The sequence below is a fragment of the Hippocampus bargibanti genome, linkage group LG12, assembly GCF_051943395.1.
Source record: "Hippocampus bargibanti isolate YZ-2025 linkage group LG12, ASM5194339v1, whole genome shotgun sequence".
NCBI lineage: Eukaryota > Metazoa > Chordata > Actinopteri > Syngnathiformes > Syngnathidae > Hippocampus > Hippocampus bargibanti.
Window position 1 is genome coordinate 12,650,186 of NC_142745.1, and position 18,616 is coordinate 12,668,801.

The 18,616-nt window shown below is 40.8% G+C and overlaps 1 protein-coding gene across 1 annotated transcript in view; it reads left to right on the forward strand.

The window, feature by feature from the left end:
• LOC148890513 (semaphorin-3F-like) overlaps positions 1–18,616 on the forward strand; it is an 80,440-nt gene that overhangs the window by 30,241 nt on the left and 31,583 nt on the right. Inside the window, exons 3-4 of the mRNA XM_089009826.1 lie at positions 12,477–12,637; positions 12,714–12,776. Coding sequence (XP_088865952.1) covers positions 12,477–12,637; positions 12,714–12,776 — 224 coding nt within the window. The remainder of the gene's footprint in view (positions 1–12,476; positions 12,638–12,713; positions 12,777–18,616) is intronic.

Consider the following 18,616-nt stretch of genomic DNA (forward strand, 5'->3'; position numbering starts at 1 on the left):
TAACAACCTGTACTCATTCAGACCAAACCAAGTCCTGATTGTGAAGATATAATATATTCTAGCATCAAAAAATCCATATCTTCATCTAAGTTTTTGACACTGTGAAAATTAATATATGGGCTAGGGTTGGCACGTCTGCCTCATAATTAAGAGGTTTGTGATCTAAATCTTGGCTTCGCCCTTCTCGTGTGAAGTTTGCATGGCTTTTCTCCAGTTCGTCTGACTGCCTCAAACATTCCACAAAAAAAGGACAGACTCGTACGCGTACATCGATGTGAAGATGAGTGTGACAGGTTGATTGTCTTTATAGATTGCCATGTCATACGCTCCAGCTCACACGCATAGCAAATTAGGCCAACCACTTTTGAAAACAGATCGATAAATAATTAGAATAGAATCCAATCGTGTTCAAACGAAATGTGTCTGTAAAAGAAGCCATTTTTGTAAAACAGCAAAACCTTTCACTAAAATGGTGGTTGAGGTTTAATTTTTATCGTGCTTACAACAGACTTCTTACATTGTTAACACACAGGCTTAATCATGCTGATGATGTGATACCAAAGCGAACGGGGCAATCCGAGCCAGTCATAGAACATAATCAGACAGAACAGAATAAGTAATCAGTTTAGCTTCAGGGAGTAGTCCACTGCTAGCAGGGACCTATCAAAGCAGAGGTCTGGCCATGAGGGATAGATAGGGCCAGAGCTACCAGCACAATTTTAGTTCCCTGACGAAGCCTTTCGGATGAGGAGCGAAATGTCCGACACCTTCAAAGAAGTACAGAGGACGGCTGAGGAAACCTTTTTATCGATCAAAAGAAACGTGTCAACTTTGCACACACAACGTAGCGGTAAAAAAGGGAATTCAATTGTATACAGAAACTCCTACACATGAAAATGAAATCAAAACAGCCGTGTTGTGTTTGGAACACTAAAACGATCATAGAAATACCTCAATTTTGGCAAAAGTGCAAGGGACTGATAAGAGTACTTTGCGAATACTCCACGAACTCCTACGATGCCCCATCACTGCTGTCAGGGCCGGTTTCAAAGTCTGCTCTCTGTGCCAGAAACACTCTTTCCTTCATTCACTAAACTGGCAGCCACCATTGCAATCAGCATTTTTGTGTATCTTGGCACACTCTATCGTTATTTTTCCACCTGACATGTCATGATTATGCTACAAATCCCCTCCTCCCCCTTCAGCAGTTCAGGGACTCTTTACTTCTGGATCTGACCAGAAGGGCTAACACCCAACAGTTTCCCCAGGTTCTCAACAGCCTATTTTGACAAACGGGAGTGCATAAAGTCCCGGGTTGGACCCCTTCCTGTCGTCTCCAAACCATTTTGTGTGTTGCGAGTGAAAAACGACCTTAAAGAGTTTCACGGATGGAGTATGGGTCGAGGTGGCTGTCGTCCCTCGTGGACCTTGAATCAACAACACTTGGGGGTCTAATGGTCTCACTCTATTTACCTTCTAATTGCCTGCATCTCATTTGCCGCCAGCTAGCACCACACCAGCCGTGAACTTGATGGACAAGAACCGTCAAAAGAATGAGAAATTGATTTATTGACAGCTTTGCTCAGCTTGGGGACTAACTTCATCAAACTGGGTTAGAAGAGGGGATTCTGAGTAATCCATTAAAAAAAACGAATTGAGAGGGAGTATTGTGCATCTGTGTGTGTGTATTAGCGCATCGGACGGAGACGAAGAGTATTTGTCCTGAGTGCAAGGTCAGGGTTTAGTTTGGGAGAGGGGTTTTTAACTCTTTCAAAACAGCTCGCTCACATTATTCATCCCTTCTCGCTAATCCCCCTTTATCTTGATTTGTCAAAGCCACCAGGCCAAAGCATCTATAAAACACTGATAACATTTGTGTACACTAAAAGCCACATATGCACCATACACACACACAAAAACGGCATGGTAAATTTATATAAGATATAAGAACCATCTTTTAAGTCTTCCTCCATCTCCAGTATCATCGCGACTACGATGCTTTCTCTTGACCCAGAGATAATCCAGATTATGTCCGAATGTGTTTGAGTTTGAGGATAATCTTTCACCCTGGACCTCTCATGGCCTTTAACCTTTCACAGGCAGATGTTCTTTGCAGTGGGTGTTGAAGGAAAAGCGTCGGTTCTTTGGCAGTAGCCGATTGGCATTTGGCAAGGCAGTATGATATGATGAGGGTTCTTTCAGTATAATACATGTGACACTTATCAATGTGATTACTGTAAAATTGCAGTTGCCTTTGCTAATTAATGTTTTTCATTTGATTGTATGAAATGTGTGTATTAACTCATTCGATGTCATTCTCGTGTGGGGTGCTGATCAAGCGCTAGTCAGGCAGCATTTGCCTTTTGTCCATGCTAGCGATTTTTTGTCCATGCTAGCGATTTGTTATAGCTTCAGCTGTGGTTAAAGCGCTATATAAACCAATATGTATGTATTGCATTGTATTTTGGACACCCGCCCTCATTACTCCATAACTATATATATATATATATATATATATATATATATATATATATATATATATATATATATATATATATATATATATATATATATATATATATATATATATATATATATATATATATATATATACATGTGTGTGTGTGTGTGTATATATATATATATATACGTACATATATATGTATATATGTATATATATATATGTATATATATTTTTGTTTGTTTTTGTTACCCTGTGTTTCGATCATCGCTGAAATTGCCGCTTGATTTCTCACAGCATTTTTTTAAAAATAGTCTTGGTTGTCTAATTTGACAATTGGTTGGTGGCCAAGCTATCCCGGGCCCCAACAAACCACAGAAAAGTACAATCAATCTGATACATATTCACTTTTATAGACATAATGAAGGTTTGTTTTTGATCTTATACCAAGACAAACTCAGTGACCTTCCCTCAACTTAAACCCCCCCGAAGATCTTCCCTTGGGCTTTTAATGAACCTTTCATGTCATCTTTAATGACAGATAGATTTTTTTTCCTATCATCTCTTCTCATAATTTATTTTTGGTCAGCTTTCTCCTTAAATCAATATTTCGGGTTCCCAGCCGTTCAGGCAGTCTGGAAGGCAGGTGTCTGTGATTTGAAGTGCGGACACACATATACACGCGCACACACACACACAGAGTGTATCAGTCGTAGATGAGCGTGAAGAGCATCTGAGCGACAGCATCCGGAAGCGCAGAGATAAGGTGTAATCTGCCTGCAATTATTTCTGCTTGACAGGAGCAGGTAAATGGCAATCAGCTCCTGGGATGCATGCTTCTGAGTCAATAGTCCCAACTTCGACCAAGGAGATGAATGAATGTTTACAATTCCAACATAAAGCCCTAGTAGGCCATTACCGAAGTCAACACTCAAAATTATATGTAAAACTCAGGCTTTGAATGCACAAAACATCCATCCATCTATTTTATATGGGCTTGTTTCCATTTCGATTGTGGGTTATCTGAAGCTTATCTCCAGATGACTTTGGGTTAGTGGCAGGACTGGACCCTGGAAAGGTTGCTAGCCAATCTCAGAAAGTGGTTTACTTGTAATGTGCAGCCAAGGCTTTGAAATCCTTCCATCTAGGCTAGTGGTTCTTAATCTTGTTGGAGGCACTGAACCACACTAGTTTGATATGCTCATTCACCGAACCCTTCTTTCAATTATTGTGCCCACTAACTACAGACGAGACTGAGGGATGGACCTCTGCAGCGGAGGATCCACCTTGAGACCGACTCACCGAACCGGTCGTGTTCAATCCAACCCAGTTTAAGAACCACTGATCTAGGCCCAAACACTAGCAGAAGCGCAGTTCTGTATTTTATTTAGTTTATATTATTTTGGCCAATCAGAATCAGAAAATCTTTATTTGTCCCACAATGGGGACATTTGCAGTCCACAGCAGCAATTTGAAAGAGAATGGGGTGGGGGTGGGGGGTGAAAGGATAGAAAACAAGATATTCTAAGCATAGTAAAATAAAAATGTCAACTGTATACTGTAAATGTGCAAACCCGTTTCATAAAAAAAAAACTGTACATAGTGCAAGTATCAAGAAAGGCATATTGATATATGTAGCTGTATTGCATTAACCCATATTACAGTACAAGTGTCAAGTGTCCAGTATTTTGTTTTCAGTTTCTAGCTTTTGTGTGTTGCCTTGCAAGTATGATTCCATCCAACATCATTAAGAGTACAGGTGTCAACCAACAGCAAACCATTGAAATCAGTGGTTCATTTGTAGACGAGTGATTTTGTTTGAGCTCAATTTGCATCAAAGGTTGATCTTGCGAGGAAGGAAGATGTCAGACCATGATTAAAAATTCATTTTTCAGCAGCACGTTTCAAGAGAAACAAAACCTGACCTTATGAGGCTAGACCAACAGCACTCTTGAAAATATGATGTTGACCGCCATTCCCGAATTTGTTCGAGTTTTTTTTTTTTTCTTGTTTGGGTGCCGATAAAGTACTGGCCATGGCCTCTGGCAATGATTTTCCCCTTCCACAAGGGGGCAGCATTTGCCTTTTGTCCATTTTAGCAATTTGTTATAGCTTCAGCTGTGGCTAAAGCGCTATATATACAATATGTATGTATTGCATTGCATTTTGGACACCCACCCTTATTTCAAGCTCATATAACTCCAGACCCATATAATTTAGGAATTAACTCTTTTTTTTTGATGAAAGAAGATAGTCTGAGGTTTCTAACGCTGTATTGATTGTCGATGTACAGTATTCCTAAAACTCAATATTCTGGTCCTGGAATTCGAGTGAAAATGACAAAAACCTTGGCACTGAAGTGGACACATTTTTGCACATCGTCTGGCAGTGAATGAGTTAATTTTATTAATGTATTTGTTTTTTCAAATCATGTGTGGATCATCTCTGTTTAAAAAATATGTATCAATAAGTATCAACCCTAGTTTAGAACATCTTAAAATGGACATTTATGGTTCACTCTTAGGGGCTTCATTCATTTGTGCATGCACGGCTGCAGACAAGCCATAGCACGGAGGGACCACACCTCGACATCAAGCAAACGAGGTTTCAAGCAACATGCCGCAGATGCCTGGACAAGTGTGCTGGATTTTTCTACACAACCCCCCAACCCAAACCCAACAGCCCCACCTCCACACTAAATCCCCTTTCATCTTTCAACAGAGACTTGATTTGGGAGACTGTTAGCGGTATGACAAGGAGCGCTCAGAATGTTGAGGAGCGGCAACTTTTTTTCAACCACATTGATACCTCGGTTTACGAACCCATTGGCTTACGAACTTTTCGGTTTACGAACATTAACTTTATGAAAATTTAACCTTGCTATACAAACTACACACGGAGTGCCACAATGAGCGATGTGTCGAACGAGCCCGCTCTCCTAACAAGAAAATGGTGGCCAACTGTTTTGTCCTGTATTCCCCGCCCCCAGTCTTCGGTTAAAGCCACGTGATTGGTCAAGAACGCAGCTGGGGGGGAGGGGGGTTTACAGAAACATAGAGCTGCAAACATTAAATAGATAAACAGAGAGAGAGTGAGACCGTTCTGCAAACAACAAAATGGCAGCCGACTTGTTTTTGTCCTCTATTCGCCACCCCCAGTCTTTGGTTAAAGCCACGTGATTGGTCAAGAGCGCAGCAGTGAGGGGAGGTGGTTTAAACATTAGAGACAGGCAGACGACAGCGAAAGAGTGACAAAATGGATAGAAAACAGCGAAATTTGGACTCGTTTCAACTTTGAGAGTTCAAAGGCAGAGTGTAGACTGCAAGGTTAAAATTCCCATCAATCAGGCTCCACAAATAACCCGCACAAGCCATCTGTACACTTGATGCAAAAAGCTATCAACCCAGCTAAACATAACACAATTTATGAGAAACTAGGTAAAATTATCGCAGCGAAAGCACCTACTAGGGATCATTCCTCAAGATAGTGAAAGAAGACGGCTACGTTCCTCATCAAGTGTTTAATGCTGATGAAACCGGCCACTCCATTCCATCAAACATCACTATTGTGAAGGTAGTACATGTTTCTCAGAAAGCAAATGGTTGCAGTTTTACCAATTCCAATGGCGACATTAATGTCTTTTTATACAGTCATTGTATTTCACCTGAAGTCGCAATGAATCTTACTGCAGGCATTGTTATGAGGCGACATTCAAAAGTGAAAGTGTCCCGCATGGCATTTTATTGTTCATTTGCCTTCCGCAGACATTTAAGGCCTTTATAGAACTGTATATTGTGGTTTTTATATAGTTCACGAGTGCAAATGAACGGGTGGTAAAATGGGAGCTAGCGAACATGTGCAAACATGCAGGATGGCTTGAAGCTTTTTTTTTTTCTTTCACACCCCAGGCAGTCTAGCTTTTACTAAACATTAAGCTATCAGAAATATGCAGACCTCCATGAGTGTAACAGGTCCTTTATTGCTTTCTTTGTATGATTTCATATCATATACACGCAACAAAACACCATTAATGCAATTTGACGTCGGGACTTTTAGGCCACGAAAAGTGAGAAAGGATGGATGTGAATTGACTGCAGTCCAAAGTGCAATTACGCTGTGTATAATGTGCAGATTGCAATTGATGCCGAAACTTGGATGGACTTATTTGGAAAAAGTATGTCATTGTTTAAATGAAAGTAACTTATAAAGTAACATTGCATTTTGGTGCAGTTTGTCATGATCCATTTCTGGTGGAGGGGAGGACGTGTCAGCGTGTTCTCCCTTTTACGGCTTTGGCTCTTTACCTCTAAAATGGACATGTATGGCATGCTCTCAAGTAGAACAATGTGTATACTGAATGTATCATAGACTTAGAAATCATTTGAAATGAATGTGACGTAAATGTAAAGGTCCGACACACCCATTATAATGTGATCTTGACGTGCTAAAAATACCCCGATATCTAACGTATGGTGTTCCCATGCCTATTCACTATGTTTGCGCTCTTCGTTATGTGGAAAATGCTTCTATTAGACATGACAAAGCACTATCTAATAAAAAATCAGTGCTTTGGAACCACCTTGTGTTATGTAGAAGTGAAGTGGAGACAGTTTAACGTATGAAATCGGAATTTTGCATTTGGAAATACAGTAAAGTCTCGTTATATCGATATTCTCAGGAGTCGGAAAAAATATCGATATAACTGGACTACCGATATATCCGATCCCGCGGCATGTAAATTTTCTCCTTGCGTTCATAGAAATAGTATCGTAATAAGCAGTACTATCGATATAACCGATATCGATATAACGAGACTTTACTGTAACAGTTTTCTGTGTGCTTTCGGTTTACGACCAACAGGTGGCACTGTTGGGCCACGCCTGCAGCTGCACAGGTGTTTGCTGTGTTAATCAGTGCCAGTTAAAAGGACTCCAGGCATGTCGGGTTACTCTTTGTTTCACCCTGTCAGGTTTGTTTTGTGTTGTCATGTTTTACTGATGGTTTTGTTTGCTACTTTGTATTATTTTGTTCTGATGAGTTTGTTGTTTGAGATTTTGTTCCTGCTGACTTTATTTAATGCAATTTGTCAAATACACCTTGCTCCTCCAAAGAAACTGTGACAATTCTAACGACTACAAATTTCAGTCATCTCTTCAGGTACAAACACATTTACCGTATTTTCTGGTGTATGAGGTGCACCCGAGTATATGGATCACTCCCAATGAATGGTATATTTTCAAACCTTTTCCATATATAAGGCGCATTGGACTAGAAGGCGCACCGTCAATGAATGAAAAAAGTTTTCCAAATATAGTGATGAAAAGGTTTCTTCAGCCGTCATCTGTAAGTTTCAATTCTTATCCAAGAAACTTCGTCAGCAAACAAAAGTCTCACTGGTAGTTTAGGCCCTATATATATATCCCTACTGTCCAGACATGGCGGTGCCGGACTCTGCTATGATAGGTCCCTGCTCTCAGGTTGGGGGGAGCAGAGGACTACTCCCTGCAGCTTCACTGATTGTTCCTATATTTCTGACTAACGACTGGCCTGATTGCCCCGCTTCCACCTTTATCACCTCATCAGTATTACAAACGTTATCGGTTTCAAAACTACAGCCTTAAAGTGTTTCAAACTGATAAACACATTAAGGCAAATAAAATAGTGCATCCAAAAGATAGGCTGCCAAATGAAAAACAAAGTAATGTAGTTTATTCAATACATTGTAAGAATGAAAATTGTAAAGAGCAGTACACTGGGGAGACTCAACAAATTCTCAAAAAAAGACTTCATCAACGTCGCAGGGATAATACTAGTGGGCCTCAATCGGCAGTACATATGCACCTAAAAGCTAGCAACCACTCATTTGACGACAATGAGGTTAAAATCTTAGCGAAAGAACATAGATGGTTTGAAAGGGGAGTAAAAGAAGCGATTTTCATAAAACAACTAAATCCTTCATTAAACCGATATGGTGGGGTGAGGTTCAATTTGGATCGTTCATACAATAGCCTGCTTAGGCAACATATGATTAGTAATACTGATGAGGGATAGGAATATACATATATAGGGCCTAAACTACCAGTAAGACTTTTGTTTGCTGACGATGTTTCTTGGATAAGAAGCGAAACGTCCGACATCTTATAGGAAGTACAGATGACGGCTGAAGAAACCTTTTCATCGATGGACCACTCCTGTACGACTGAGAGCTTACACAGACGTTTTCCAAATATAATGTATAAATAGATTTTTTTACATTATAAGGCACACCACATTATAAGGCGCTACAGTAGATACTGGGGTTACGCAGTACTTCTTCTATAGGGGGAAATTGAGTTGCAGCTGCTGACAGGAATTGCGAGACCTGTTGTGGCTCAATATTACTTCACATATACTCTATGTGTGTACCTGCGTGTAGCGCAGGGTATTCAAAATGAAGGTTTTTTTGGTGTGCCTTATACACAAGAAAATACGGTAATTTAACAACCCATCCAAGACCACCATGAAGAAAACCCAAATGGGTCATTGTGATGTCTGTAAAGCTCTCTCACATTCAAAATCCGCTGAAGTAGACACCTATAAACCTCTCGAGACCCTTTTCCGGTATCACGTTCACTGTTTAGTACCAGTCGGTTCCCATTCACACCCCTGCTGCGTGCAGATGTGATCGTTGTAAGGTGTCATTTGTGTGAGGGATTGATTCTCTTTGAGCCAACATGCAGTCATATATATCGTTTTACCTCCTGAAACAAGTCCCGCCGGCAGCTGAGAGGCCTGTTGGCCTTCTGACACTGGACTCACCATTTGAAGCATTTGCAAGGGGAAACTACCACGTACAGTACGTAAGACTTTTTATTCCAAGTCAAACAGGCAGATGTTCTGCCATATCTCGGTCAAGGAGAGCGTATTTTATCTTGTGTATCCTGTTCGTTATGAGGGAGACAGGGAATAGCAGGGGGGGGGGGGGTTCTACTCCCACGGAACAGGAACATGTGTGGTTCTTCTGGTTTTCTCTGCAAGTATATGGTTGGCTTTGTCAAGGTCCGAAAATGCCTGAAGGGGAGATTGAGACGTACTGGATGGTCACTGAGCTGTCTTCTTTCTTTGCAATTATACCGTGAAAGCCCCCACCTGCCCAATGGGCGCCGGATATTTTGACATTACATGTGATATGATTAGAGACGTTAGGGAGTGAGAAAGTCTTCCCGCCTGGAAAACTTTCAGATTCACAGGTCATTTTTTTAGAGATGAAACGAGCCAGAGGAAAGCCAGAATCCAAAATCCTATCTGGCTTTTGGAATGTTAACTTACAGCAGCCTGAGATTCATGTCGCTGTTCACTTTGGACGGATCCAGTGTGAAAAACCAGAAGGGCAATAAATGGATGGTCATTCTGAGTTGTTTTGACTGATACGGCATTTTGGCTTTCATTTCCAAGCTGTTGCGGTTGGAATCAAAGCATCCATTCATTCATTTTTCAACATTTGTTCAAATTCCAGCTTTTTGAGGTGACCTGGAGTATTTCCCAGGTGTCTTAGGTAAGACTCTGCTGGAACCGTTGGTCGGCACTGGTTGGGCGCGTGGTGTAGACAACCAACCGTTCATATTCACACTTACTGACAATCTGAAGTTTCAGTGAACCTAACGCCTTGCTTTTGGAATGTAAAGGCAAGCCAGATTACCCAGACAAAAAACATGCACACATGAGAAAACCATGCAAACTCCATACCAAGGTCCAATCCAGCATTTTTCATTTGTGACGTGGCGTGCGAGCCACTAGAAACTAAAATGCCAAAATTCATTCAACAAGACAAACTATGGTGATGCCTCCAATGGAATAGTTTACTGAAAATATGTCTGAATTTTGAGAGCTCTTTCTGCGCTGGAGGCTATTGTCGAACTGCAATGATGTGTTTCTACTGTTGAACACTTTTATAAGGAGGCAAAAATGTTAGTTTGACAAGCATGCATTGTCGCGGACCGTCGTGCTGGACCGTCAGGGCCTTCAAGGCCTAAAAATATCTGAATCCCGGACTAATGTGAATTATATTTCCTCCATGAATTCTTATTAAATAATTACAAATTGTGTTTCAGCTTCCTTTCATTATTTTTCCACTGTTGCGCCGCTTCCAGATATGTGTTTTCATATTTGAGCATTTAACCAATCACATTTCAGCCATTATTTGTTACTAGGGTCAGAAATCGACCTGGACACCTTCACAATCAGTTTCGCAGGCCCTGTAGCGTAAAATAAGTGTTGATAAAACTGTTGTTTTATGTAATCAGATTTCAAGTTGGCCTTTACGCAGGCCTTATTTCGTGGCTACCAGTACCCTCTAATGTAAATCACACCACACTTCTTATATGAGTTGCACCTGTGGGTGCAGTGAAGGTTGTATCGTCATAAAATAGTCATTAAGAGTTAGAATCTAACTCTTAATGACTCTATGAATGAATCTAACTCAGGGGTGGGCAAACTTTTTGACTCGCGGGCCACAATGGGTTCTAAAATTTTACAGAGGGGCCAGGCCTGGAGCATTTGGAGGGAGTTTTTGGGCCGGATATACTAAACCTAAAGCATTAAATGTTGTGTGTGCAAACCTCATAGCAAAGTAAGAACACTATAACCCAATTTATTAACTGTCTTTCAAATGTGAAAAATAGCCCTTATCAATTTAAGCAAGTTCGCATTTGTGGAAAGTACAGCCTTAATAAAAAAAAATACTTTATACTTTGCGCTTGTCTTATTGTGTTTCAAGTTGTGAAAAATGAGGTAGGGACCTTTATGGCTTGGCAGGCCACTTTTCAGAGTTGTCTGTCCTGTTGTCCGCTAACTTTTTGTCATGACTTTCAGACACTGTTTTTACTATAATTTGGACAAGTTCGGTGGGCCGTATGTGGGCCGTATGTGGCCCGCGGGCCATAGTTTCCCCACGTCTGAGTTAGATTGAGTCAGACTTAGCACGACTGAAGGCCTCGGTGTGAAATTCACAACTTGCCACTGTAGTGCAGTAACAGTCACACGTGAAATCATGGCTCGATAACAGCAGACTTTAACTCATTCGCTGCCATTCACAAATGTATTCGGGAGTTGAAAATATGACGTAGAGTGCCATTCGCGAATTAGTTCGTTTTTTGTTTTTTTTGTACATGCTTGGTTGCCAATAAAGCGCTGGCCAGACATCTGGCAATGTTTTTCCCTTTCCACAAGGGGGCACCATTTCCAGTTTTTGTCATGTTAGCGCTTTGTTCCAGCTTCAGCTGTTGTTAAAGCGCTACATAAACCAATATGTATGCATTGCATTGTATTTTTGCCATCCACCCTCATTTCAAGCTCATATAACTCCAGATCATTCAGGAACTCTTTTTTTCTGATGAAAGAAGTTAATCTAATGTTTCTTACACTGCATTGAATGTTTATGTACTCCTAAAACTCAATATTATGTGGGTCCTGGAATTTGAGTGACAATGACAAAAACCCTGGCACTGGAGTTGACACATTTTTGCACATGTCTGGCAGTGAATTAGTTAATACACTTCTTATGCAGGACCAATTTTCTCATAATTTGTCATTTCGAGTATTGACCAAAACCATCACATATTATATTTGTACCTTGACTTCACTTGAATTCATTCTATGACCGACTGATGGCATCCGCAGATGATGTTTATATTTATACAGAAAGAAACATTTACTTGCATAGCAATTTTAAAATAAATTCTTTATTGTGTAAAATAACTTTGGGCCGTCTGAGGGTTCTCTGCCTCATTACGACTGTATATGCACATGTGCCATCATTATATGTGTCTTTGTGTATGCGGGTGGTTAAAGACAACCTTACGGCTCATCCAAATGAACGGATAAATCGAGAAATGGGCGCCACAATGGAGGCAGCCTGCACACTATCCCATACGACCGCGTCTGTGATTTTTCTTTGCCAATTTTACGCTATGTTTTTCTTTCACCACAGCCTTCGAACAAAACCACTTATTTTCTCCTTCTCTCTCTCCTTTGACAGAGTTAAAGTCGACTGGCACGGCTCACCACTTCTCCTTCTTGCTAAACTCCAGCGACTATCGAATTCTTCGCATGGACGAGGACCACGACCGCATGTATGTGGGTAGCAAAGATTACATCCTGTCTCTGGATCTGCACGACATAAACAAGGAGCCCCTCATTGTAAGGATTGTCGTGAAAACCGTTCCCAAAGGGATTTCAATGGCCGATATTCTGTTTGTTGACTTTTTTTTTATAGATCCACTGGCCTGTCGCCCCTCAAAGGAAGTCTGAATGCATCCAATCTGGAAAAGACACCAATGTGAGTGTTACCAACTCAGTAGAGGATAAATTAACCCCATGTCTTAAAAATAATGATACATTTAACTTCTAAGCACCACAGACGTCCAGATGACCAACACAAACACCACAGACATAAGGATATCTTGACTAACAAATGAAGTTTGTCAAAATACAAAGGCGCATAAAATGTAATGTATTATTATTATTATTATTATTATTATTGGTAATTATTGGTAATTTTGCTGACTTTAATCAGTATCTGTGGCTGGAGTTGTGAAGATTTGTCATAATTACTGCCATGTGTCAAAGTCAGCATTTCCTTTGATACTTACTTTTCTAAATTAACTCATTCACTGCCAGATGATGTGCAAAAATTTCTCCACTCGAGTGCCAGGGTTTTTGTCATTGTCACTCGAATTCCAGGACCCACAGAATATTGAGTTTTACGACTACAGAAGCATTCAATGCGCCGTTAGAAACCTTTGACTCACTTCTTTCATCAGGGAAAAAAAGAGTTAATTCCTAAATTATATGGGTCTGGAGTTATATGAGCTTGAAATGAGGGTGGATGTACAAATGCGATACGATACAATACATATCTCTTTATATAGCGCTTTAACAACAGCTGAACCTGTAACAAAGCGCTGACATGGAAAGACAGGGAAATGCTGCCCCTTGTGGAAGGGAAAAATATTGCCAGAGGTCTGGCCAGCGCTTTATCGGCACCCAGGCAAGAAAACCAATCGGGAATGACACTCTACGTTGTATTTTCAATTCCCTAATAAATTTGTGAATGGCAGTGAATGAGTTAATATTGCCCAAATACTTTAATATAATTTAAAACTCATCTTACAAACAATAAAATAAAGTAGCACCGAAGGAGCAGGAAATGTGAGTAATATCCTATGATATTAAAGAGGGCAAAAATACCCTGATAAGCAGAAATATTCAACAAAATTATTGTAAATGTGGTTCTTCGAAATTGACGAGTTCTCAAATATTAGATTGCGACTCGGTTGTGGAGGGGGTTCCATTCGGTCATTGATTCTTGCGTTGAGGTAATCAGTAGGTGCCCCAATGTGTGTATGTGTGTGTAAGGGGGCGCCGGGGTGAGGGGGGTTCTTCCCAAGTGCCACTTCGATGTCACACTCTCGTCCGGGATAGCGACAGCGTTGATTGCTGATTACAAACAGCTGCTCTCAATGGCGCTCAAGGGAGCAGCAGTTCCTCGGAATGGGCCACATGGATGAGTTTCTACAGAACACTGGGAATACTGCAGATTGCACACACGTATGCGTGTAAATATTATTATTATGATTACTGTTACGTGACGGTTACGGTTACGGCTACTCGAAAGGCTAGTGCCTTTTTGGTGGCCTCGGGATGTCAGAACGCTTGTGTCTTGATAAAAGTGAATTTGGGAGTCTCAAACTTCTTCTTTTACTTTGGGCTTTTCCCTTCAGGGGTCGCCACAGCGAATCAGTGTCTTCCATCTAACCCGGTTTTGTGCATCCTCTTCTCTCACACCAGCTACCTTCATGTCCTCTTTGACCACATCCATAAACCTCCTCTTAGGACTTAGGTCTTCCTCTCGGTCTCCTGCCTGGCAGTTCAAGGCTCAGCATCCTTCTCCCGATATAGTCACTCTCTCCCCTCTGGACATGTCCAAACCATCTCAGTCTGGCCTCTCTGACTTTCTCTCCAAAGCCTCTAATATGAGTTGTCCCTCTAATGTACTCATTCCTGATCTTATCCAACCTGGTCACTCCCAAAGAAAACCTCAACATCTTCAGCTCTGCTACCTCCAGCTCTGCTTCCTGTCTTTTCTTCAGTGGCACTGTCTCCAGTCCAAACATCATGGCTGGTCTCACCACTGTTTTATACACTTTTCCTTTCAACCTGGCCGAAACCCTTCTATCACACATCACACCTGACATTTTTCTCCATCCGTTCCAGCCTGCCTGGACACGCTTCTTCACCTCTTTTCCACACTCTCCATTGCTCTGGACAGTTGACCCCAAGTACTTAAAATCTTCCACCTTCTTTATCTCTTCTCCCTGTAGTATCACTCTTGTACTTGGATCCCTGTCATTCACACACATATATTCCTGACTGATCTTCATTCCTCTCCTTTCCACGGCATATCTCCACACCTCTAGTTTCTCCGCCACCTGCTCCCTGTTCTCGCTACATATCACAATGTCATCTGCAAACATCATGGTCCAAGGAGATTCTTGTCTAACATCGGCTGTCAGCCTGTCCATCACCATAGCAAACAAGAAGGGGCTCAGAGCTGACCCCTGGTGGAGTCCCATCTCCACCTTGCATTCCTCAGTCACACCGACAGCACACCTCACAACTGTCTTACAGTCATTACATATGTCTTGCACCGCTCTGACATACTTTTCTGTCACTCCAGACTTCCTCATGCAATACCACAGCTCTTATCTGGGCTCCCTGTTGGACACTTTCTCCAGATCTACAAAGACACAATGCAATTCCTTCTGACCTTCTCTGTACTTCTCTGTCAGCAATCTTAAAGCAAACACTGCTCTTACAATACAATAGGGTTCCACTTCTTTCTTGTTTTTTTTGTCATTGTTTTACATCATTGACATTTTTTGGGGGACAAAACATTACCCGCTGAGTCGTTTTTTACTTCCTTTGTTTGCTGCATTCATGCAAGCCGAGGAGCCTTGATATCAAATCAGTTCCATGCGGCCCTGATTCAATTTTCCCATAAAACATGGAAACTTTCCATTGTTACATTTTCTACTTGATTTGTATTTCTATGCCAAATCGTATCAGATTAGCTTAGAATATGTTGTGCTTTTGTAATTTTTTTGCTTCCTTGGTTACGGAATGTTTTTTGGATAAAATCTACTTGGAAGGCGACTGTGTACTGCACAGGAAGCCAATTCGCTGTCTTGCAATCATTTCAAATTTTGCGGTCTTAACGAGCAAAAAAAGTGTTCACTTTTACAATAATAATAAATTTCATTTCTAAGCGCTTTTCAAAACTCTCAATGTCACTTTACAGTCACAGGATAAGTTTTTCTGCAGGCGAGCAGCGGCACCAGCATTCACTTAACCCAGAAGTAACTCAAATAGATAGAAAGCTAGCTAACTAGCTAATAGATAGTCAATAGATAGCTAGCCAGATAGCCATTAGATAGATAGCCAGCCAGCAATATTAGCTAATAGATAGCAAATAGATAGCTCGCTAGGTAGCCAATAGATAGCCAGCCAGATAGCCATATAGCTAATAGATAGCTACCCAGATAGCTACGAGATAGATAGCCAGATAGCCATATAGCTAATAGATAGCGACCTAGATAGCTAGCCAGCAAGATAGCTAATGGATAGCAAATAGATAGCTAGCTGGGTACCTATCTAGCTAGGTACCTATCTAGCTAGGCTAGCTAGAAGCTAGATAAATAAAAAAGAAGTGAAGCGTGCTAAAGCTTGCAGTACTTTGAGCCAACAAAGTGAATGATAAAGATGGACAAAAGAACTAGCTAGCTAATAGGAATGTCTCGGTTCTCGATCAATTTTCGACCAAAAAACAACAATTTCAGTTTTTTTAATGTCTCAGTTCGCAAGCAAAAATGTTTTCTCGACCAAATGGAGCGCACCTGAATTTTTACTAGTTTTTTTTTTTTTTTTAGTAGCTAGTAGAATATGATCCGCGCATGAAAACAGGCGCTCCGGAATAAGGTGAAAGCTAATCATGATGAAATCCATCCAAAAAGCAGATCTCTTTTGTTTTTATGAGGTGCACCCACACATTTCATCGGAAGGAGCAAAGTGGAAGGGAGTGACGAGGTAGAAAAAGCAGGCTGCTGTTTATCCAACTGGAATGTTCATTTGTGCATGTTCGCTGACCCATTGCCTCCGGCGACTTGGTATCGGCCTCTCGAGCAGGGCGTGTGTGCGGGTTTGAAATTTCAGCGGTAAACAAAAGAAATAAAAATGACGGCTGGCGGGGGAAAAAAAAAACTCCTCGCTGTGATCTTCGGCTGATCCTTAGTGGCCAGGATAGACGATGACAATTCAGAAGCAATTGACGGTGGATGTCGATGCAGGTGCGAGGTCAAAGGCACACACACACACACACACACACACACACACACACACACACACACACACACACACACACACACACACACACACACACACACACGCAAGGTCCCCAGAAAACGCCGGACTCGCACATCTGTTGTGCTGATAATAAGTGCCAAAAATAGCTTCTCCCCCTTTCTCCTGCATATGCAAATCTTAATCTTAATACCATCAATAAATAGCATCATGGCTGCAGCGGCCGTCAATCGAGGTGCTTATTTGTAGTAGTTAAATCTTTACAAATTCACCAATTTGTGTATTTTTGAGGAATCTTGCAACATTATGTTGCTGTTGTTTTGTGATTATATCTGAAAGGCATTACCATGCCAGCAAATGTGCCAACATATGAAAGTAGCCCAATAATTTCTGCAGAGAGAATTGCCATATTTTCTGGTGTATAAGGTGCACCAAAAAGCCTTAATATTAATTTCTTAATATGCACCTTATATGCAGGTGCATCTAATATTTGAAATAATATTGAGCCACAACTACTGTCAGCAGCCACCAACTCCATTTCCCCCCCTGTAGAAGAAGTTGTGCATAACTCAAGCCTCTACTGTAGCGCCTTATAATGCGATGTGCCTTATATATGGAAAACTTTTATATATTTTATTTGGAAAACGTTTTTTCATTCATTGAAGGTGCCCCTTATACTCCGGTGCGGCTTATATATAGAAAAAGTTTGAAAATACAACATTCATTGGGGGTGCGCCTTATACATTTATATGGAAAAAAGTTTGAAAATGCATTATTCATTGGGAGTGCGCCTTATAATGTGGTGTGCCTTATATACGGATAATGTTTATATATTATATTTGGAAAACTTTTTTTCATTAATTGAAGGTGCCCCTTATACTCCACTGTGCCTTATATATGTAAAAAGTACAACATTCATTGGTGGTGCGCCTTATATATGGAAAAAGTTTGAAAATATATTATTTATTGGGGTGAGCCTTATAATGTGTTGTGCCTTATATATGGAAAACTTTTATATATTTACATATTATATTTGGAAAGCCTTTGTCATTCATTGGTGGTGCGCCTGATACTCCGGTGCGCTTTATACACCGAAAAATACGGTAAATTATAATGTATTTTTTTCCCAGCGTCATTCATAGAAATGAGGAGTGTCTTTGTTGTGTAGGCACAACAAAGACGCTACCTTATATCAAAATGAATCCTATTTTTTATTTTATTTGTATTTTTTTTGCTATTCAGGACCTCACAACACAACACAGGAGAATGGTCAGGAGCACCTTATAGAAACGTCCGATGATCAGTACTGTAATAGCTAAAGCTGTAAATTCCAAACTGTACTATGTCTAGTTTTATGGAGAAACAGCTGTAATAGCAAAGTGAGACACGAAACAGCCAACAGCACCTCTTTATTTTCTTGTGGAAGTATTGTGGTGGGCCATCGTTTACAACTGAGGTCATTCACATGCTGAACAAACCACAAGACTCACTTTTTCAGTGCAGTACATTAACAAGTCGAATACTTTGAGTCTCAAAATTTTCAAGACAATGAATTGGGTCCCGATCCCGAGATTACTCACACGCTGTGTCATTCTGTTTTTTTTTTTTTTTTTTTCTGACAACATTGAGCGATCCGAGCTCTGGCCCCAATCCGAGCATAGAACAGAGCTGCCAAAAAATCCAGCAGCGGAAATGATGAATGTGAGGGCTTTAATGCTTGGCAAGGGGGCTTACTAACCACCATTGGGGTACTCTGCATTA